Source organism: Pleurodeles waltl, chromosome 3_1 (assembly GCF_031143425.1).
Source record: "Pleurodeles waltl isolate 20211129_DDA chromosome 3_1, aPleWal1.hap1.20221129, whole genome shotgun sequence".
Taxonomy (NCBI): Eukaryota; Metazoa; Chordata; class Amphibia; order Caudata; family Salamandridae; genus Pleurodeles; species Pleurodeles waltl.
The window spans coordinates 318,949,719-318,972,646 of NC_090440.1; the positions used below are offsets into that span (position 1 = coordinate 318,949,719).

General features: G+C 38.8%; 1 protein-coding gene across 1 annotated transcript in view; it reads right to left on the minus strand.

Moving 5' to 3' along the window:
• LEO1 (LEO1 homolog, Paf1/RNA polymerase II complex component) overlaps positions 1–22,928 on the minus strand; it is a 127,582-nt gene that overhangs the window by 79,817 nt on the left and 24,837 nt on the right. Inside the window, exons 2-6 of the mRNA XM_069222467.1 lie at positions 19,902–21,302; positions 10,898–11,002; positions 10,246–10,337; positions 2,831–2,973; positions 2,426–2,510 (exon numbers count right to left, since the gene is read on the minus strand). Coding sequence (XP_069078568.1) covers positions 2,426–2,510; positions 2,831–2,973; positions 10,246–10,337; positions 10,898–11,002; positions 19,902–21,302 — 1,826 coding nt within the window. The remainder of the gene's footprint in view (positions 1–2,425; positions 2,511–2,830; positions 2,974–10,245; positions 10,338–10,897; positions 11,003–19,901; positions 21,303–22,928) is intronic.

Below are 22,928 nucleotides of genomic sequence, written 5' to 3' on the forward strand. Positions count from 1 at the left end.
TGACTTTATCGTAGCATTAGACATTGCCATGTTAAAGGCTGCCTGTGATTTCCCACGTTGTCTATCTTGTTTTCATACTGTTTTGTACCTACTTCCCCACCAAGGGCTTTGGTTGATAAGAATGTACTCAGACGGCAGCGAATGGCCTTGCTTTGACTTGACATCTTGGGTTTATGGGCAAATCCCAATGTGTTATTTTCAAAGCATACCTAGCCAGCATGTTTGAATACTTTGTGTGCCAGCAGGAAGGGTTTTTACAGATATCTCCTTCCTCGGTTTTTTAAGATGTAAAAGAGAACCTGATCCACAGTATGAGATTCAGACGTCGGATGCCTGATATAGATTTCCCGTGAGGCTAGAGACCTCTCTTTCTCGCAGTCGAACGGGGTCATCGGCTTGCTGGCAGGAGAAAGATGAAGCACCTGACAGGCCCTACAGTGATGCATTTTTAATTCATTATTTGCTTTTCATTATAATATAGATACATATATTTGCTGAGTATATTGCAGTGGAAAATCAATCATGTATATTTTCATTTCACTGTTGTGACTATTTTTAAACATGTGCCTTCTACATGCTAATCTCCTTTTAGGAACCTTGCGTAGTGAAATAATAAATGTCTTCTTTGGACTAAGAAGTACATTCCAGAGATTTTTTGTCAGTGCATGAGTATTTCAGCTCGGTCATTAGTGAAAAGCAAAACACCATGATACTTTGAAGTACTGCTATTGACCATTTCTTGGAGTATGGCCAACAGGTTGAACTTTGTACAAGCTATCTTCCAAAGGGCTTCATGATGAGACAGAGATTCAATATATTAAAAGCCTAATGTCCCACTTGCAACACCACTCATTGGTCCAATCTTGCAAACAGGGAGCAGGACACGTGCTTGAAAATAGATTACAGAAGGGAACGCCTGAATGCATGGAGATATTAAAGCAATCAAAATAGGTCACAAGAAAACAATCTCTGCTTCCCAAATTATGGTTAACCTAATCTGACACACTATCACAATAGAATGAAAAAGAGTGCTTGGGGACACTGAAACAAAAAACAATTAAAATAACTGTAATTTACTGGAGGCACAGTCTTAAATAAAAATGAAGGACAATACCTAGAAGCTTTCAGCAGGAGAGTAAAGATCGAATTGTTTGTAACCCCAGATGGACAGGAAGTCAATAGTACTAAAGAAATGTACAGACGGCAAAGACAATCCAAACATGTATGGCCAGTTATAGAAGGATACTTTCCTCCAAGTTGCAGACAAAGGATGTGCTAGGTGCATTACACACTGGTAGGTGGGACTTCAGCCAGTGCAGTTATGAAAACCTATCTACAGCCTAAATATAAAAAAAAAAAAAAAAAGAGAGCCTTCACCTCCCTCCTCGGATGGTCAGGCCCACATGATTAGAAATAAACTCCAAACCTGCCACAGATCAAAGGTTAAAAAACATCTTTACCCATGTTGCAGAACTGCCATGGAGGTTTGTGTTGGGCCTATTCTATTATGATTCTCAACAGGTATTTCTTTCCTATTCTCTCCCTTCCCTATCCTGGCAGGGTGGGGGAAGGATGAGGGGAGGGGAGGGGGGGCAGTTGGGAGGCAGCCTATGGGAGGCAGATCTGGAAGGTTCATTATACTCTTGTTCTTGTCGCAGTGGAATGTGACCCTCCAGGACTCATCTCTGGGCTGGAAGGGTTGATTCTGCTCCGTGATCCCTACTGCCTTGTTTAAGGTGGAACTGTCTCCCTACACTACTCTCCTTGTAAATGGATGAGGGTATTTGGTGAACCCAATCCCTCCCACCTTAATCAAGGTTAGAGGAGGGACTGCTTCCTTTCACACCTCACCTACCAAGGGGACAGAGGTTGGGTTGGAATTTTGTACACCCCTAACCCATTGCAGCAAGGGTGTTTCTTCAACACTTCTGACCCCAGACTGCCTTGTCCAAGGGCAGTAATGATGACTACTGGCACACCGCAACTGCCATGGAAACCTGCTGGTATTTTCCAACAGTGCACCAGGAAGGCAGCTTGTCGTCCAGTCCTCCTTAAACAAAGTATGAGGGTGGGACAGCTAATAGCTCCAATGACTGCTGAACATGATCCAAAATATAGCTTTTAATTCATATACTTTTATTACATTGTCAATATAATGTGTTGTGTAGTTAGATGTTCTAATGAATCAGCAGAACTTGAATTAGAAAAAATTAAAATTTTAATACATCACGTAATATTTATAACCTCTATCGCTGTCCTAAAGAAACTAATTCGATTTTTAAAGTAACACTGCTACTTCACCTCTTACATGCATTAATACTCACTAAAAGCTGGCTGATGAGCATACGAGTCTAAAGGCATTTGTAGAAACATCCAACAAGTAAAAGAAGTGTTACAGATAATATAACAGTCAGTCAATGAATACCTTCAACTTTAATCTTGTTCTACCTTCTTCATCAAGCATCTCCTCATCTTCAAACTCATCTTCATAGTATTGAGGATCAAAGGGTCTGAAATAATATAAAAATCATAGTTTGAGTTGCCCGAGAACAGCATAACTTGGTTAATACTCGGCGCTGTTAACATGCTTTCGCACCCCTAAATCTGCATGATTTCTCCCCTTCAACATTCTAACTTTCCTCTTCTGCATATACATTGTGGACCTTATTTAGAATTTGGGGATAACTGAAAATCTAACACTTTCTGAAGAACGTGGTCTACAGGGAATAAATTCTGACCTGGTAGCTGAACACTTTCCGACAGTTTGTACACTCACTCAAAACGTCAGAAAGAATGGATAATAAAAGGGATATTAGCTCAGTAAAATTACCTAGGTTCCACACTGAGAAAATTAGGAAGTTTGACAAAATACAAATCATTTCCTAGATCTGTATTAACTTTTGGAATTTCCACTTCTATCCTTGTTTCCGGAGCAGGTTCATCTTGCTGGTCCAGGTCCATTCCCTCATCATCCTACCAAGAAAGCATCAAAATCTTATCAATTTGGCAATAGTTGGGAAGATCATCAAAACTCTTAAAATATTGGCATGTGCTTTTAAGAACAGCCCAACACTCTTCTCTTCATATCTCTCACCACAGAAGATTTTCAACCACTCACCTAGACAAATTCATCAATTCCAACTTCCTCAGTTATATCCAATCCTACACAGAACATACAAAAACTAACCCCCACAACCCCAACCTATGGCAATCAAATGCCTGAACAGTGAAAAGCAGAGCAGTGGCTTCAAACAGTCAGTCTGGTATATACTAATTTGCTGTACCTTGCGCAGCCACGAGTTAGGGGCAGTAATGGGGACAGAACATTCATGGTGACAGGGTGCAATGACCTGGTCTGTGCCCAGCAAACTCAGCTAAAATTATGTACAACGGAAACCAGGGCAGTGCATTCTAGCAGTAATACACGTCCTGGTGTGATTCTTTATGTATGTTTCACGGTTACCTTTAGGTAGTTGGTACATACTATAAAGGACATCTGATTTGGAATAGGATCCCTAAATCACGGGTTCAACTTGGAACTCTTTCTCACAAGCAAAAAGCCCTTGATTTTCTCAGAACTTCTCACTGAGTTTCTAGGCAATTATTCTACAGTAAAACCATGAATTACGGCCTCCCTAGTTCCATTTATTCATGCTACATTCAAGGGAAAATCAACAAAGCTTTCATCAGAAACCAACAGGTAAACTACATGGAAAAAAAATTAGATTGACAGATACAGTAGGATTTAGATTGCGTGCCCTATTCCAACACCTGGTTCTAAAGCCAAGGGTTTTTATGTGTGAGTTGACCAGCTGTACCCCACCACTCCAGACAAGTGAAAACAAATAAATACAAGGGTGTGATTTTCCCTTTCAGAATTCTTCGAAAGACTTCGGTGTATATTTGGTGTTTATTTAGTAATGTACTTTGGAAAAAAAAGAGATCACCTCTACTTTGAGACCTCAGATGTACCTAGCGGACTCATCTAGGCTTCTGTTTTACAGCAGTTTTCTATATGAACACATGTAGCCAGATATAATAGGGCTCAAAAGGTGAGGAAGAGACCCATGCAAGACCCAGTGTTTCAAGCTGATCAGAAGACCTAGAGTAGTTATCAACCTAATGTGGTGACCTCCACTATTTAAGAAACACTTGGACCAAGCAAGATCACTATTAATATGACCTTCTTCACCCTGGAGCCGCTGAACAGGGTGGAAGGGTAACTGGCAATCACCAGGAGTGGACTATCAAACTCTTAAAATATCTACTCACAAACTAGAGCTGTGCCTACTTTAATGCTTACAGCGGAGTCAAATCACCTGGGAGAATGAGAAATCTTTGAAAGGTCTGTCAGGAACTAGAAGCTGAGAAGATAGCTTTGTAAGTTAGAACCACAATCACTGCTGAAGAGGGGTTTAACCTGTCCTCTCCAATGGAGGAGGATTTTTATTTTGACTCTAAAGTTTGCATGCAGGGTTTCCTCCATAGCCACACTCCGTTCTCTCCATTAATAAATATTTTTGGAGATGCTTTTCACTTTCCTTTTAGGACCCATGCCATGAACATTGGCAGTGAACTTCTCTGATATGCCTGTGTGATTTACAAATAGGACTACAACTTAGAGGACCTTAACAGACTTTGATTCCTGGTCCCAGTTGCAAGGCTTTGTAGTACTACCAGGGCTTGAAAATGACAATGATCCAATCCCTCTCTGGAGCAATGTCTGCTCTAAGCAGGCAAATCTCTCTCACAGGTAGTCTGATATTGTAGAGTGGTTAGATGAGGTTCCTTATGTGCATTTGTGATCCTCAATTTCTGGATACACTGATATGGGTCAAGCCAGATAATCTTGGTCAATAAATAATACTGCACAGTTTCCCCAATTATTATGAAGGATGCATTCATTTGTTACCTTAAGCTATCACCAGCTGAATATAGGGCTAGACAGAAGTGCATCAGAGATCATAGCCTTAACAACAGCTACAGCCAAAACTCCATGAATGCAAAACCAGCTGTCACTGTTAGCTTATGCTATGTTATATGGATTTATCTAGTGCGACTAATCACCAGTGTGGGTATTCAGACACTGGAACAGGCATGTAGGCTTAAGACTGAAGGTGCTGGTTTGTCTGCCCCAATGAGTTAGTCAAACCAAAAGGTCCTCAGTTTCTTGCAAAATTCGAGAAGTGTAGAGGCTCTGGTGGGTTGAGGGAGGTTGTTCCAGATCTGTGTGCGATGCAGGAGAATGCTATGGCTACAGGATTATTCTGCCATGTCACGTGCAGTGTCTAGGTACCAAAAAGATACTGACACAAAATCAGAATTACACAACAGCATCTGGGAGAATATACATCATGCACTTAAACAGTACACAACAGGTGGCCAATCAGGAATTTGGTGAGTTGAAGGTAAAAAGACTTAGGTCCCTCTATGTTTTCTGTAAATTGGGAAGAGCGTTCATTTACCTATTCCTTATTCATCATTTAGCCTCCTGGAAAAAAACACCTGGGAAAAAATAATCCTTTCGTCTTTGTTGGTGAGGACTAAGGTGAAATGTTTAAAATAGCCAAGCCCCAATTAGAGTTCTAGCTGATTTACATAAGCAAGAGCCTGAAATCGGGTTGGTATATTTATTCTCCAAAATCAGATATCATGGTTGCAATTTATAGCAAACATTGGCAAATGTAATAGGCTTGACACGTTTTAGGTATATGTGCTCTCTGCTGTAACAGGATCAGGATCAAGAAAGCACTAATAAGCCAAACCAAGCAAATACTGTGCTTTTTAGGAAAGCCAATCTGCTTTCTATGCACAAAGCACCGAGTCCACCGACCAGGTGAAAATCAGGCAAACCACTCAAAATATTACACACTAGCCCAAAATGGGGTTCTAAATGATCACCACTTAGTAAAATTATTGCCATGTATCCTCGAGCAATCTTGTGCTGACTCAGGAAGTAGACTATGCACAGGAATCGGCATGCATAGATTTTTTTACTTTAAAAGGGATTCCCAAAGTAACCCGCCTTAACTAATACTAGAGGGCAACCCCGGCTCCCTTAACAACATCTGGGCACAGAACAATGTGGCTTTGTGCCAAACAAACAAGTTTGATTACGACTTCCCAAACTCTGGTGAAAAATTAAATGAAAGAAAAAGGCAGTGGGGGTTCAAAACTAACCAACTTCTGCAACGTGACGATTTTGAGCACAAAATTGTCAGAGAATTACCTGAATAGGAAACTGATTCTAGTCAAAAGATCTAATAATGGGGATCAAAGATCCTATAAAGTCATTTAAGAAGAAAGCTAGAAAAAACAACATTAGACTGAAAACGGTGGAACCTTTAGTCGATTTAGCTATGTTAGGGACCGGTGATGTTCATTGGGGGTTCCACAGCTGTTTCTCATATTCACAATTTAGGAGGCCAAAACTTAAATATAACATACTGGGCTTGGGATGAGGTGGATAATTTTACATAGAACAGGATGCAGATACTTTGAGAGCACCAATAAATATTTCAAGCTGATGCCATTTCAAGAACTACATTCGGATTCTATACACACCCCATGAATGAGCTCCCTGTATGTCTGTTTTAAACTACAAACATTTTAATTTAGGAGCAGTCCTTTCTTAATACTTCCCTGAAATTATGTATTTGTTGTTTTATTCCATTTTATAATCAAGCAAAAAGGAGGCGTCTCCTTTTATACAGAGAATTGTACATAAGGAGATTCACTGAAGCAGTTAATACAAGTTCTTCTACTACATTCACTGTGGTAATCCTTGTGAAATATATCTATTTGGCCTGAACGTTTCAGTCTAGATTGATGAAATAGCAACAAATGATGACATCAACTATTTGAGAGGACTAAATCATTTTAACCATAGTTGTAACTATGAAGGAAATTGAGGGAAATAGTGTGTTTCCCAATATTTATTTCACTGTAGTTTAACTAAGTGTGATTACAAATCAATTAACTTAGTATAAATTTTAGGGAAAACAATCTGAAAAATGTGGGACACTAAATCCAATAAAGGATGAAGAGACATTCCTGGAGATTCTTTCGACAACATAGGTTTATAATGTTGTCATTTTTTGTAATAAAAGTGAATTTAATAGAATTATTAATATCTATCTAAATTTGGGATACAAAGGTTGAGTTCTTATGGGCAGTATGTGTACCTGAAAAAATAAATAACAGAATTCTGCTTTGGGCTCCAATATCCCATCCAATATGCTCAGGTTACCGATGGGGTCCAAAGTCAGACTACTGGGTATCCAACAACAGGATGGAGTCAAGATTATCTTGGTGCTGCTGAATAACCATTTTCCAGCAATCCCCACATTTTAGGAAAACCTGCAATTAGCAGGCTTCTATTTAAGTAGAGAGGGCTTCCCTTTCAGACAATTCATTCCTGGAAATCAGATGGATTATTTTGGGAAAACAAAGAGCACTGATTCAGACATTTATATGGATTCTGAAACAGCACAGCAACAACATCAGTTGAGACTGCACATTTTTAAGAGAAATTGTGACAAAAATAGGTTGGAGAGGCCATTAAAGACAGAGAAGAGAATATACAAATTTAATATAAATATACAAATGTATATTTGCTCAGGAGAAACCTGCTAAGTAAGTGCAAATGATGTATTGAAACTTTTTCTTTTTCTTCAGTGGGAAAATATCTTCAACATGGAGAAACTCCTATCCCAGCTACCCTCCTTGTTTTTACAAGGTGGCAGGATCCATTCCTACCCTGGAATAGGTTTAACTACTGCCCTTGTCAGAAGAAAATTAATGAAGAGTTCTAGGGTTGGGGGGGAGGAGTTATTTAATACCCTTAAATGTGCATATATGTGAATGATTCACAAACTGACAGGGCGTGGCGTCCATCCCTGAAAAACACCCCCCTCTCACCTGCTTCCAGCCTGTTAGTAAATTTGCTCATGGAAAATCATCAAGCATTGCAAATCCTTAAACGAGTGTGAAACCAACTCTTATATGTGCCAAACTTACAACCCTTAACAGGTTTGAGAATCAGGCCCATTATATTTTGACTCTCTACTTGCAGAATTCTTCTAGTTGTAAAATGCAAATTTCCAGTCACTGATATAGCTGAGTATATACTCTCAATTATGGCAAGCAGAGGAACTGAAGCACACTTATAGGAAGTGATTTCCTCATGAATTACATAAATTAAGCACAGCATACAAAAGTTTCATTTGATGATGAAAGATATGATGGTAGGCTTTTGCAAACCAGCCAATGCAGGTGTACAGTCCTCCCACAAATCTGTGTTGCCCACAGGGATTGGTGGGAGGTACCTATTTTCTGTTGTTTTGCAGACGTATGTCTATATTCATAAATTTATGGGGGAAAGAAAATCTAGTCGGGGTACCTCTAAAAAGACTGTCACATTAGAACATACTAATGCATGTGCTGCTGGACTCATAGCTAAAAATGCACGAGCCAACTTTCCACTGAATATAGTTTCTGATGTATTTCCTGCAGAAGCGGATAACAATGACTACCACCATAAGACCATATGCAAAATTATTCTCCAAAAAGAAATGGCAAACTATCAGCAAAAGGAAGACTCGACACTTAGCCAACTGCCACATGAGTACCATAAAATATAGATGAGCTTGATGATCATGAAATCAGAGACTATGAATGTGTGTTATCTGTGCAAAAGATGACCAAATTATTGTTCATATTTGACCATAAAATTGAATCTACCTCTATTTACCTTTTATATATGAGCATGCTTCCTGGCACTGCCAAATCTTTACATATGGAGCTTCAGGCAGAGAATATTTGTGTGACGCTATCCAAACACACATTTAAATCACAGCAGATCATGCAACTGAGCAATATTTAAACTAAATGGAACAATGAAGAGGAGGTTTCATTAGCAAATACGCGAGGGCTGTACTCCAATGTCACTTGTGCCTTAAACAAAACTGAACATGGGCACCGTGACCTGTAGGTTCCGATGTGTTTTCACAGCAGCAAAATCAAGCCGGACCCATACGCTCAACTAATGGAGAAAAAGTTAGATATGATCAAAATAAATGTGGCATTGAACAGATCATGGAATTGGTCAACTGTAATACCAATCCATTTGTTATCCCAAAACACTGAAAGTAAAGTTCATAACATCACCTCAACGTTAGGATCTTCCTAGAAATATGCCTGCAATACCACACTTTAAAAAATGAAAGCATCTGATTTCAGGTTAAGTTTGATTAAGGTTAAACAAAATCTTTAACATAATTAGTACCACTCAAAACCTTTAAAAAACTTAAACATAAGGAGTAAAAATACATCTACATCAAGAAACTGCACATTTTAACAGGTTAATAAATCTAGTTTAAGTCAATGAGACTACTCAGACTAGTTTGACAGAACTGCAAAGGCTCACATTACCCAGAAAAACTTTCACAAATTAGAAACTGCCCCGTTTAAAGTTCAGCTATACTTAAACTGAATATCTAGCAATGAAATTACCATTTCTTTAGTTTCAAATCTGTCCCCATACCAAAAGAGCGCATCAAATTATTTTGGAAACCATACTTATAAGAGATTATTTGCAATATATTTCTTGGGGTACAATATCTGTAATGTCTAATGGACTTCAACACTAAGACCTAAACCAAACTGAATCAATAACCATCATAAAATGCCAAAATAAATCCGGAATTACAATTAGCAGCAGGGAATCTAGCAGTGGAAAAAAATTAAGCAAGTAAAGTCAAGAATGATTTAGACTGGAAATGTGGACTCAAAGAATTTATTAACATGTAGCACACATGAGGAGCTCCTACGCTGTTGGTTCCAGTAATGTCACATCACGGTTATGGCAAGTAACTCATCAGTGAGTAGAACAGAACAGGAACATACAGCGAGATAGGAACACTAATAGATTTACAGACCCAGATTTAAAATTAAATAATCAGTCTTCTTGTTTAGTTTGTTAAGGGTTGCTACTGGCAGCAGATCAGAAATCAAACTGATATCAGGGTATATGAGATGGAGACAAAGCCAGAACTTGTCTAGTTTGTATTAGAACAATAAATCATATGAAGTGGGCACCATTTTATATATAGCTAGGCATTTCTTATAAGGCTATGCCCTCTGTGCATACAACTGTAGTTCCACAACCTTCAATATAATTTGGTAATATAGATATTTGGAGGAGTAAATGCAAAGCATTTGCCCAAAGTGCTCCCTTCAACATACCATAGGCTGGCCTGGAGTAACAGGTTTTGCCTCCCCATCGCTGCCTGATGAAATGTCATCTGCATCTCCAAATAGATCTGCTGCATCTTTATCTGAGGAAAAACATACACATAGAAGTATATATCCCACAAACACCTGCCGGGTAGTGAAATTAGTTCTGCAATAAACACATTAGTCTTATAGTTCCTTGGGACAGTTGCACTGTTTGAGACCTTATTGCATTTAAAACAAATGTTCAAATAGGATAATACTTTGGGGAGAAGGGGCAAATAAAGTAGCAAACATACAGACATTTAAAAGTGTTATACATAGTCTGTAAGACTTCCCTACCCTGAGAAAATGAACAGACCTCTGTTGGTCCCCCAAGGAGGTTGTGCTGTATAGGTACCAAACCCACTGGTCCAATGGTGCTCACAAATGACCAGATAAGTGGAGCTGTGCTGAAATAACAGGGTTCTTTAAGAAAACATGAAGTAACATGGCAATGAAGTCTGTCGTAGTCAGACGCAGAGTGCTTTTTGCCCTTTACTAGATGCAGTAGGGTAAATAAAATGGTCAGTTCATTCACTATGTTAGCCCAGCAAATGTCCTGAAGCTACATAAACAATACAATTTATAAAATAATAAATTGCCTTGTATCAATATTGAATACCTTTGTGTACTTCAGTATCGCTATCCATATCAGAGTCTGATGCAATTACTTTCTTAGGCTTGTGTCGACCAATTTCATCCTCGCTGTCGCTGCCTCCAGCAGACACTATTATAAAAAAGGTACATAACTTCAGAAGTCAAATTAGAATACTGCAATATGTATTTACTTGTGTGTTATCCATTACACAACTTTCTTTCACACGATTGTTGTACATATTAATTTTGCTGATACTACAAGAACCCAAATCTGTGAAACTCCTGAACAGCTGCAGTGGAAAAGCAGATCAGAGAGAATCCATGTATAGCTATGTGCGGTGCAGAGGACCCACCCTGCGCACCACGCAAAAGTAATAAGATGCAGTCCAGTGATCCCATGTATACAAAATATAAGCTAATCATGGAGCTACCATCAATTAAAAAAAAGGCTTCCATATAATGAGTGTCGAAAAGGTTTACTGGAGTTGGACTCTCAAAAACAGAAGCTTAATTTAACAAAGCAAGCTGTGCTCCAGGAAAAAATGTTTAATTCTAAGGATTTAGCATCACAAGCAAGCCACAAAAACACACTCCACAACAGTTCAGATCCAAATTCCAAAAATGATAAACTTTAATCATAAGCAATCATTACAACATACCTTACATTATAATAATAAGCTAATACTGGGAATACACAAACATACTCAAGGCTACACATACAGAGAAGGACGGAAAACACACAGTGATACCCAAGGAAAACCATCCTAAGAAAAAAACGAACCATTTAAAGATGAAAAGGTATAATCTTCTTAACGCAGTGGAACATAAGACATCAGGCACAGGACAGTAGTTAAAGTTTTTTGACAACTGAAAATCTGCAAATTTCTGCAGTAACTGGACATCCCCAAATTTAAATTGCAAAATATAAATATGGTTCTAGAAACCACTGGCTGCTTATGGGCAGGAGAATGACAAAGTGATTCAAATTTTGAGCATTTTAGAAAGAAAGAACTCACTGTAGAAGTTTTGAAATGTAAATCTGAACCTAGGAAAGGGACATTATCTGGGTCATCAAATTAGCTCCTGCACTTTCAACAAAGATAAGATCAGATAATTTTTAAGTGCTGCAGAAGTTTATGCTATACATGCCAAGGGTTTTTCTGAACAGACTGTAAGACATCAAACAGTTACTTAAGAACAAGATTAAGTTTGTACGGGATGAAAAATGTCAGCAAGATTTTAGAACAATTACAAGTGACACTGTTAATGGACCATTTTTACAGAGTTCATACCTACAACCAGCTGTATATTTACCACAGACATGAGCAATAGAAGAATTGGTGCAGTGTTGTCATAGGAAAGAAAAACAGTATATTGTCACATTTGTCTCACATGCATAATCATCTATGAAGATGAAATACTCTCTAATCAAACATAAGGCAGTGGGTGGTGTATGAGCAATTCAATATTTCAGAGATTTTATTAGGGTAAGCCTTCAATTTTGTACTGTGTGATCATAAACCTTTGATGAAATTACTTACAATTTATGTTATAAAGAATGCATCAACTAGAACTGTGAGATTTTCAATTCCCTTGAAGGTAGTGTATGCTACTGACATTCAAAATGGAATTGCTAATGTTGTTTCAAGAATGGCTCCACAATTGACTAAGTGTAATACTAATGAATGGGGGGGGATGTCAAATAGTTTTATTTGTGACAATTGTATGCTGGCTATTTTAAAAGGTGACAAGAAATATGAAACTGAAAATGATTAAATGAATGAAGTGTAGACCTATGTGATGAATGGGTGACCAAAGAGCAGTAATATTACTTCCGGTGTGTTACCTTTCTGGGAAGTAAGACCTGAATTATGCACTGAAGAAGATTTGCACATGAGAATTGGAAGTCTTAAGAGAGACAATAATGTAACTATGACAAAGGTCATTTAAGAAAAGTTAGGACCAAACAAAGTATAAAAACATTTGTACTGGTTGCCTTCAATTGATTAATTATGAAACATATGGTGAGAGAGTGCAGGAATTGTGTAAGTGGAGAAAAACAATGAACATATTTAGACAGAAAATGAATGCAGAGAAAGGGCCAGAAGATCAATGGGTTTGAATACCATGGGGTTTGTAAGAAACTGTTATAAGTATGCTGTAGCCATGATTAATTTATTTATTTTCTAGGTGGCTAGATATATGTATTGTTGAAAAAGTAGAACCTGACAAATCTGTAGCAAAAGTTTTGCTAAGTGGCAATGGTGTGCAATTGTTGTCTCTAAACTCCAAGGAAAATTTCAATAACGTAGACAAGGAACAAACAACAACTTCCTCTTATAATCCTAGAGAGAAGGGCACTGTGCAGAGTTTTAATAGAGGTACTGGGGCATTCACACAATTGGCCAGGAGTAGCTAGATAGAGAATCACAAATTGGAAAAAAAGCTTTGTGGTCATTCAGAACTACTTGCTCTGAGGTACCAAAGGTGACACCATCTGAACGTACGAGAGGAACATTTCCTAAATCTAAGTGGTGTCCAGTATGGTTGGTTATTTAATGGTAGGGGATATCTGTGGTCCACTGAAGAAAAGACAAGATTAGTAAAATCAGAGAACATTTGAAAAGCCTACCATGACAAGAAAATGAATACACAAGAGGTGCAACTTGATATCAAACAGTGGGTATAGGTTAAGAAGTCTAGCAAGATCACTAAGGAAGAACGTTTTTTTTAAATCCAATGAGAGTGGTCAGATTTTTGAGAAATGCTGCATAATAATTGGATGATAGAGTTTGGCATACAAGTAGGATCACGAAATGTACTGAGCCTTGTGTCTGTAAGAATTTCCTCTCTGACCGCCGCTATGATTAGTTGAATGAATCTGCAGAAAAACATGGTCAGTAAAGACTGGTGTTTTGGAACTTGGTTAAAAAGTTTGTGGTGAAAGTGGCAGTGAGGTATATATAAAACAGAGTTTTGATGTTATGTTAGTAAGTCTGAAGGAGTAAATTGCTCTAATAAAGAAATAAGAAAGGGTGAAGATGTGTTATTGCAACAGGGTTTCTGTTGAAGGAGAAAATGAATGTGCATTCACAAAATGGTTAGAAGACTATCATTGCAAATGTGTACACGTTTTATTGCTATGTACATTAATAAAAAATGATATATAGTAATGTTCTTTTGCTTATATTTACTTTTGTTTGCTTTCTTTTATTTCATTATTGTTGTTGTATTTCTTTGTAAAAGGAACGGGGCATCTATTGTTGAGTAATTATAGTACGCTCCTGTCTGCCCTAAGTTAATTTATTTGTATTGTATAATCACTAGAATGGTAGGGAGAAGACATGGAGAGGGCTGAGAGGCAGAAAAAGGAGTGTTTGTACCAGACTGCATCTGAATAAATAATACTCAATCTAATAAGTTGTGAAGGCAATCATTCTAAAGGCTGTCCCTGCATTTTTTGCGTACTCCTGTGAGAACGGTCAAGCCAATGTCTGTAACATCTACTGTCAGCAGGAAGGAGGGATTGGGCTGGGTGGTCACAGTCTGAAAGACCCAATAAGGCATGAATAGTGAGAGGTTTCTTCACTCTGTTACTTCACAACCTGTTGGGAGTAACAGTTCCCTGGGGAAGAATTGGGTAGGAAAGGACAATAGGTGTCCCTACACTTTGTAAGGAACTTGCGTCTCCTACCCTCTGCCTCTTAAAGTATGGTTGAATTCACAGAACCTCACAAATGGTCTGCAGGAGAAGTGCAAATAACACTGCTGTTGCCAGGATCCCTTCAAACTCAATCTTCTGCATCATCCAGGCTAAGGAGATCCATAATGGATGGAGTCTCAGCCCCTCCAGTTTATCTCTGGGTCTCAAACCATTTCCAAGAAAGCTGTATGTGTTCAAAAATTGCTGTGTACCCAGAGGCTCAAAAAACGCAATTATAACCAGAGGAGGAATGCAGAAGAATGCAGAGCATGATGCAAACACTCCAGAGTCTTGCAGGGGACCTTTCAAGTACCAACAAACGGTTAAAAAAGAGCAGCAGCCTAATAAACGGATGGTTAGAAGGACACAATTGACTGACTTATCAGTTTGGCATGTTTTTAATTCCTCGCATTCTGTAATTGTAATTCTATAAACTATAGGATGGGGCGTGGTTTACTGTTATAAAATGGTAGCGGGATCAAAAGACACATTTTAAGTTAAAGAATATATTTTTATTAAAAAACAAGTGCAGTGTAGAAGGTGGAAGGATGGAAGGCCTTATGTTAGTTACTTTATCCTTTACAGATTGAAGTTGTGGTAGTAAACACTAATGAAATACCGTGTGTGTAGGACACTAACTACTTGTTTGTATGGCAACTTTTTACAGCTAAACTTCGACATTTTTTGTTTATACTTTCTATGAAATGCGTGTCATGTGGACTGAATACTGAAAGTATATGCCCTAGCCTGCCACGGTCAGACCATGGCTGATTAATTCCGCTGGGCACACTGACCAACCCTGCTCTACCTTTGATTAGATTTCAGTGCTTTAAGTGAAACACAAAAGTCACAAAAGCACCAAGACCCAAAACTCAGCTGAAGGAGCTACCAGACAAAATGGTCTCACTGAATGTATTAAACCACACAAAAAACGTTTCATATTTTATCCTTTCGTCTTTCAGTGTGAAACACTGTACATTTATCATCGTTTAGAGGTGAAACAATTGTTAATATTACAGTTACTGTCAAATGAACCATAACAAACGCAGCAGTGCCTGAAAGAGATTATACTTTTTGCTGTTCTTGACATAGGTTAATGGGGATTATTAACTGTATAAACCCTAGATTGGACTTCACTTCCCTGTAAGAAAGTAAATGCTTGAGAGGCAAACAAACAAATTACCAACTTACTGCCCATAATCAACTGCTTTTTCAGCTCATTCAAATGTCCCTTCCAAGCTGCTGCTGCTGGTTTGGAAGAACCTTCTTTTGTGACATCAGATCAGGCTGATGCAGCAGTTAAGAACCAATTCTGATTTGTTACCAGGGAGATGGAAAATGGTTAACATTAGCATTTACAAGGAAACAACTAGGTGAAGGAAATGGAGGTAAAAAAGAGAAGACGGGGAGTGCTCTGTGTGCTTCCTATATTCCCTAAAATACTAACGCTGGGGAGCAGCAGCAAGGCATTAATAAGTTAAATTCTAGTCTAGTCTGATTCTAGTCTCACTATCATGTTTTACTTCCAGTATCAACTCTCATTCATACACCTCACAAGTAAAATTACACCAAAACAAAATAGTCCCTAAATAAGATCATCCTCATAATATAAATACATTCAGTAATTCTCATACACATATCATGACTAGTAATCATATAAATAACATTAAGGAAATATCATTAACTTTTCCTGAACTAATGAATGTATACCTACTACATCGTGGGAGGTAGATGAAACTAATAATTGCAGGAAGGAAGAGTATAAACAAATACTGCCTGCATTTGGGCAATGTGGTGGGGATAATTTGCCCTCCCATTCTTGCATAAGGCAGGATGGCGCCTGTAAATTGCACTCCTAACCACCACTTAGGTAACGCCATTGAGGGGAACATGAAATACACTTCCAAACTAGCATCCATGGGCAAGATGAAGATTAAACTTATTAAATTCCTCCACGGCTGCTCTACCAGGCCATGGAGGGTTAATTTTATAACCACCCCAAGCTATTTTGTTTATGGCGGGAAGGGGGGGGGCACCAAAGACATTTTTCCTCATCCTAGCCTTCTGGAAATACTACACAGATCCCATATAGATACTTAAATTACCTAAACACCGTAGGCAGAAAAAAGTTATATGGAGCGCAAGGAAAGCGGGGAATACCAAGTCACAGTCAGGTACAAAATTAGGGTCACAGACTTAAGGTCTAGAAAAAGTAATGACAGAAAACCTTGTGCTGTTTTCACATACGGTTTCCTAGTGCAGGCTTGCTATTTCACAATATTTACTATTATCCAACGCAATACTAATGTTATCAAACAAACTAGGAAGGCTGAAAGTTGAACATGGCAGAATTTAACACAAATCTCGGAGGTTGGCACTTAAATCACTGACCTATTTTTCCTGAAATTAATTTGAATTTTAAACACTGCTACATACATTGATCCTGTAAACCCTTATATCTATCATCCCCATTTTTGGTATTTGTCAAAAAAGATTTGGAAACAGGTGTTCTGATGCCCTTTCTTCTAAAGGAATATTGCCTGCAATGGTTGGCATTGTTGTTATACATTTTAATGAAACCTTTTTATAGGCTTGTCACAATATAAAAAAAAGCGTTTGCCTGCGACTTTTTTCCTTCATTGAACACATTCAAACGTCTCTTTTTGACTCCATCTTTACCACTGTTGTTGAGTATCTTTACCAAAGCTGACAACTCTAAAGCAAACCACTGCAAACGTTGCTTCATTAGCATGGAAACATCATGTGTCACGGTACAATTTTTGATACGTAGTTTTGAGTAGTGCAATTTTGCCATTTTCATAGCATCTTTGTGCTGTAGGTTGTCTTTAGTGTCCTGGGGCAATCGGTGAAAAAGGAGAGGCTAATAAGTGAAGAGATGCAGTCCTGTGAACTTCTATCAATCCATGTGGGTATGTCCCAGTTTACTGTGTCATAGCCTTCCCCTTTCTTGTAACAGTGCCATCCCAGCCCCCTTATCTGTGTCCCTGACATTATTTACCATGTATTCTTGTACAAGTGTCTGTGTACTTCTTGTACTTCTTGCTATTGACCACAGGCTGTTGTAAACCCAGTGGATGGTCCCATGTAGATTAGTTTTTGAGGTATTACTTGTGGATATCTGGGTAGGTCTGTGTTGAAAAATATTAAAATAGCGAGTAGAGCATTATGGGTATTACTGCACTCCCTATGATTGTGTTCACCTGATTTCTGTTTATGTTCACCCTTGGTGAAGATGTGTTTCCTCTTCTCTCATGGTACTTTTTAATAGTGTGAACCTCCACACCCCCAATTCCACTTCATGTGTCTGTGTTAACCTTCCTGCAGTACTCCCTTCAAAAGATACCAAACTGTCTGTCCTAAATTAAGACTACAGGTATTCCGTGAAATTCAAATAACACTGTCACTTTGCTCTAGTTTTGTTTAGCTGCTCTTTGTGGTTGTTCTGTCATGGTGTAAGGCCCATCTCCTCCAGTGTAAAGTCTCCCGAGATAAGTGCTTTGTCTAGATGTACCTGCTGCCTTTCTACTCATCCTCTTTTCAGAAGTACTGTTGGTTGATTGTGCGTAGGTGCATTTGATTTATGCCTGCGCACGTTTAGCTCCAGGCTTACGTGCTTCTACACTGCAGCCATACAAAAAGAGGGACACTGCATGGGAGCAGTCAAATTTAGTTTTGAACATAGAACTTTCATGTCAGTAATCGGAATGTAAACACACACGTCTCTTTTGCGAACTCAACTTTGTTCCTCAAATAAGGAAACTGTTAGCTCATCAAATGAGGAAAGCCCTTTTGAACAAATTGCCCACCCATATGCCCCAATATCACTCTTCAGATTCAGGAAACAATCCCAAAAGTCAGATTTGTTTTCGACTAATCCAATCTGTCTTGCTCCTGGATAAGTCTAAAAGGGAAATTTTAAATACGAGTAGTGACCACATTGTGATTCATATACCAGTAATCATTTTCAATGTAACTCAAATTCACATTAGATTTAAATACAGCCCTGGTGGTTAGGCAGGTTAACACAGCATTTCGCTTTCTTTGTCATTGACTGCTTAAAGAGAAACTTAGTAAGCAAACAGCATAAGCCTAAATTGCCCACTAAAATGGTTCAAGCAATAGGAGATCTGGTGAGACACAGTTCTGCATCATGAGAAGCAGACGCCACAATCTATTTAATTTTATTGAAAAAAAAAAAAAAAAAAAAAAAAACGGAGTTAATACTTGGTGTTTAGTGGACTTTTCAGACATACTTCAAAAGGCAGACTAGTGCGGTAAATTCTAATCTATACTGAGAGGGGCTGAAATAAGGTGCAGACTGCAATCCTGATGGACCTCTTTGAATGAGCGCTACAGGGGGGTTAAGCAGTGAGTGGGGTTTGCTCCATTGAGGGAAACCATGACCTGTGCCAGAAAGAGTGTGGGTTGAAGTGGGAGGGGAACCACCCAAAAGAAAACAGTACCTCACAGTCTGTGGTGGCAATTCCTCCCGGGAGAGGATCTTTCCCTTACTATATCGAGTAGGAATTAATTGGGTAGAAAAAGCGTTGTAAAGGAACCATGAAAATTTCACAACGGCACCAAGAAGGACAGCTATATCTCAAATGTGTGTTTCTGTCAGCCTCTGCAGCCCAATGGCTTTGCCAGCTTCTGAGTTCAATTTCAGTTGTGTTACTAAGCAAAGGAATCAATAAACAGCAGCAGAAGTGACTCTGCTCCCAGTCAGGGGGAAGGATAAAGGGAGAAGTCCTCAAGAACAATACTAATGGATTTCTTAAAGTTATGGGCAAGAATGTGCAGAACACATTCTTGGCACAACAAAAGCAGTGCTAAGTATATGTTCAGCATGTCCTTAACATTGTAATAGTCAAACATGGTTCGTAGACAGGCCTATACTTCTAAGATCAGATATACCCTAATAACAAAGGCAGTGTAAACCACCATAAAGCTACAATGATTAATTGGTCGTTATTTGAACAGAAAGTGGGAAGAACCAGCTCTAAGAAACAAGTACCAAAGATGGTACTAAAGACTCCTGACAATTGTTGACTCATCTTCCTTTTAAGTATTAACAGCATCTGAAGTTATTGTTTTTTTCCCCAAAAGGAAAAACACTGTTAGTTCACAGCAGAATGTCAAGAACGAAAGGGAAAAAAAAAATCAGTATCACTTAAGAAACTAAGGTCAAGTAAAGTATGACAAGTGATTAATTTGCTACGTACATTGTTTTGAAAATTTCTTATAAGACGTTATGAGAGACTCGCCAATGATCAAATAACAATTATGTGACTAAATCTGCTCTCACCTGACTTTTGCTCATCATCTGACTGTCTGCGTTCATCATCAGAATCTTTCTTTTTCTCCTCATTGTCAGAGGACTGAAGCCTCTCCTCATCATCAGAGTGGTGCTGTTTTTTGCCATCAGAATGCTGCACCTTTTCATCATCCGACAGCAGATTTTCTTCATCATCAGAATGGTGTTTTTTGTCATCATCTGAATGATGCGTTTTCTCCTCATCATCTGAGTGATGCGGTTGTTCATCATCAGAGTGCTTTTCCTCATCATCATCTGACTGCAGCAACTTTTCATCATCAGAATTAAGTTTTTCCTCATCATCAGATTGATGGTGCTTCCTTTCGCCATCAGAATCTTGCTGCTTTTCATCACCAGAGCTATCCATCTTCTCTTCATCATCAGACTGATGCAGTTTTTCATCGTCCGAGTGCTGTAGCTTTTCATCATCAGAATGCTGCAGTTTCTCCTCATCAGAGTGCAGTTTTTCATCATCAGAATGATGCAGTTTGTCCTCATCATCGGAGTGTTGTGGTTTCTCCTCATCATCAGAATGCTGCAGCCCATCTTCATCATCTGAACCATGTTGCTTTCCTTCGTCATCGGAATGCTGCAGCTTCTCATCACCTGAGCTCTGGATTCTATCCTCATCTTCTGAACGCTGCTGTTTTTCTTCATCATCATCTGAATGCTGCATCTTTTCCTCCTCATCCGAGTGCTCCAATTTATCTTCATCGTCTGAATGCTGTGGTTTTTCCTCATCATCAGAATGTTGCGGTTGTTCATCATCGTCGGAATGCTGCATTTTCTCCTCATCATCAGAATGCTGACGTCTCTCATCACCAGAGCTGTGGACCTTATCATCATCAGAATGTCGTAGTCTTTCCTCATCATCAGAATTGCGTCCCTTCTCATCAGCAGAGCTATGAATCTTTTCGTCGTCAGAATGCTGCAGCCTCTCCTCATCATCTGAATGCTGTGGGTTTTCCTCCTCATCCGAGCTCTGCATTTTCTCGTCATCCGAATGCTCACTTTTGTCTTCTCTTTCCCACTTTTCGTCATCAGAATGGACATCTTTCCCTGATTCTTCTGCATCAGAATGATGGCTACTGATATCTGACCTGCGCTCTTCATCATCCTCATTATGACCTTCTGAACCACTGTGCTGTTCTGCATCCGACTGTTCATGATCAGTAAGAGGAGAAGCTTGAGAATGAATGTCTGATTTTTCAGATCGGTTGTCACTTCCACTATGATGAGATTCAACCTCCTCTTCGCTGTCATCACCAAACAGCTCCTTATTGCTGGGCTTTACTGCATCACGATCATCATCCTCTTTACCCCTTTCGCTCCCAGACGAAGGGCTCCCAAAGCCAGTATTATCTGGCTCAAAGTCTGATCCAGAGTCAGAACCTGAAAAACAAATTGCACTTTAAAACACCCATAAACAAATTCTTCAACTAAATAAAAGAACATGCAAACATTATGAATTTCAACAGACAATGGAAACATACTTACAACTAAACAAATAGCATCAGAGAAGTAATTAAGATTTCAGACATGCCCCACAGTGTATTAGTATTTGCTTTAATGGGAACCAGGCTAGTGTAGCTGCATACATACTGCAGCAGTATACTCACCTGTTGATACAGTAACATTTAATAACTATCTCCAGCGGTGGAGGCATGAGTCTAACATTACCTAACACTCAGCAGGTAACATAATAAAAATATTCTGACATTAAACCACAAAATATTATAAAGCAAAGAGGAATATGTCCAGCATTAACGCACTCTTTTTTTTGGAGCTTGGCTCTCAGCTAATCACTCATTTGCCAAGTAATTTCAACCCTTTTGACTAACAACATGAATGTCGACTCATAGGTTCACAACCACCATTATTTTAGTTATGCACTAGTCTCATTGATTTTGGACTGAATTATTTCCTCCTTTATTTTTGACCATTGTGCAATCCTTTAATGCATTATCCCATCTTCTCAATGTTTCTTCACACTTATCTTCCTCATGTTATTGTTTGAAAACATCATATTGCTTCATCTGCCAACCTACAGTCACACCCAGTCGCCATTTCACACTTCCACTTATCCACGAGAAACCAATGTTTACTGTAGTGCAGCACTGCATCCATGAGCTGGTGGGTTTGGCGCATCGTCTTCATTTTCATTCTCGGATGTAAGCCATGCTAGTACCTATGAGCCTTGGAGCTTGCTTGCTTCCTCACACAACTGCAAGGTAACCCCCACTGCAAAATCATGGTCTTTTTCAAATGCCACACTGCCAGTTTTTATTTAACTATCAGTGTCCGGGTTTATGTAATCTCTGTACGCACCTTTGTGGTCTGTCATTCTCCTGGTAACATCTTGAGACTTAGCAGCCATCTTAAGTTGGCATTTCCGATATTGTTTTAAGCAAATATGTTACATATCTTGCTTATGATTTAAATTTCAAAACGCTTTTACTGAGTTATAGCAATAAGAACGCAAGAGATACAATTTACACAGTAAGTAGGAGAAAGCGCAGCATGATCAGATCGGCTGAAATACACAAATCCCCAATAAAACAATTTACTGTGGATAAATAACTAAACTTTAAGATCGGATGTAGGGTAGAAAGGATCACTTGATGTTTGCACACCTTCCCAAAACTACTATATGAAGAGATGATTATACATGGAATTAACCAATATCACATTGGTATGAAAAACAGTTGGAATTGAGTGCAGAGCTACCGGTAGGATGAGCTGTGATTATCTGGCAGGATGCAACCATGCTGTAGGGATTATTTTATGGAATAGAGCTCTATAATTTCAGAGAAGTATTTTGTAGAAGATAAAGAAAGAGCTAGGGTAGAGAGCAAGGAGGGGGAGGAAAGGGTGGGTGTCAAGGGAAAATAAAGGACATGATAATCCAGAGTCTTTTATGACCTACTTAGTGTCAGAGGTGTGTGTATATAAGCCTCTACAAGGTTCCACATGTTAGGTGAGTACCTAAAGGCTACCCATTTGGTTCATGTGGGCAGC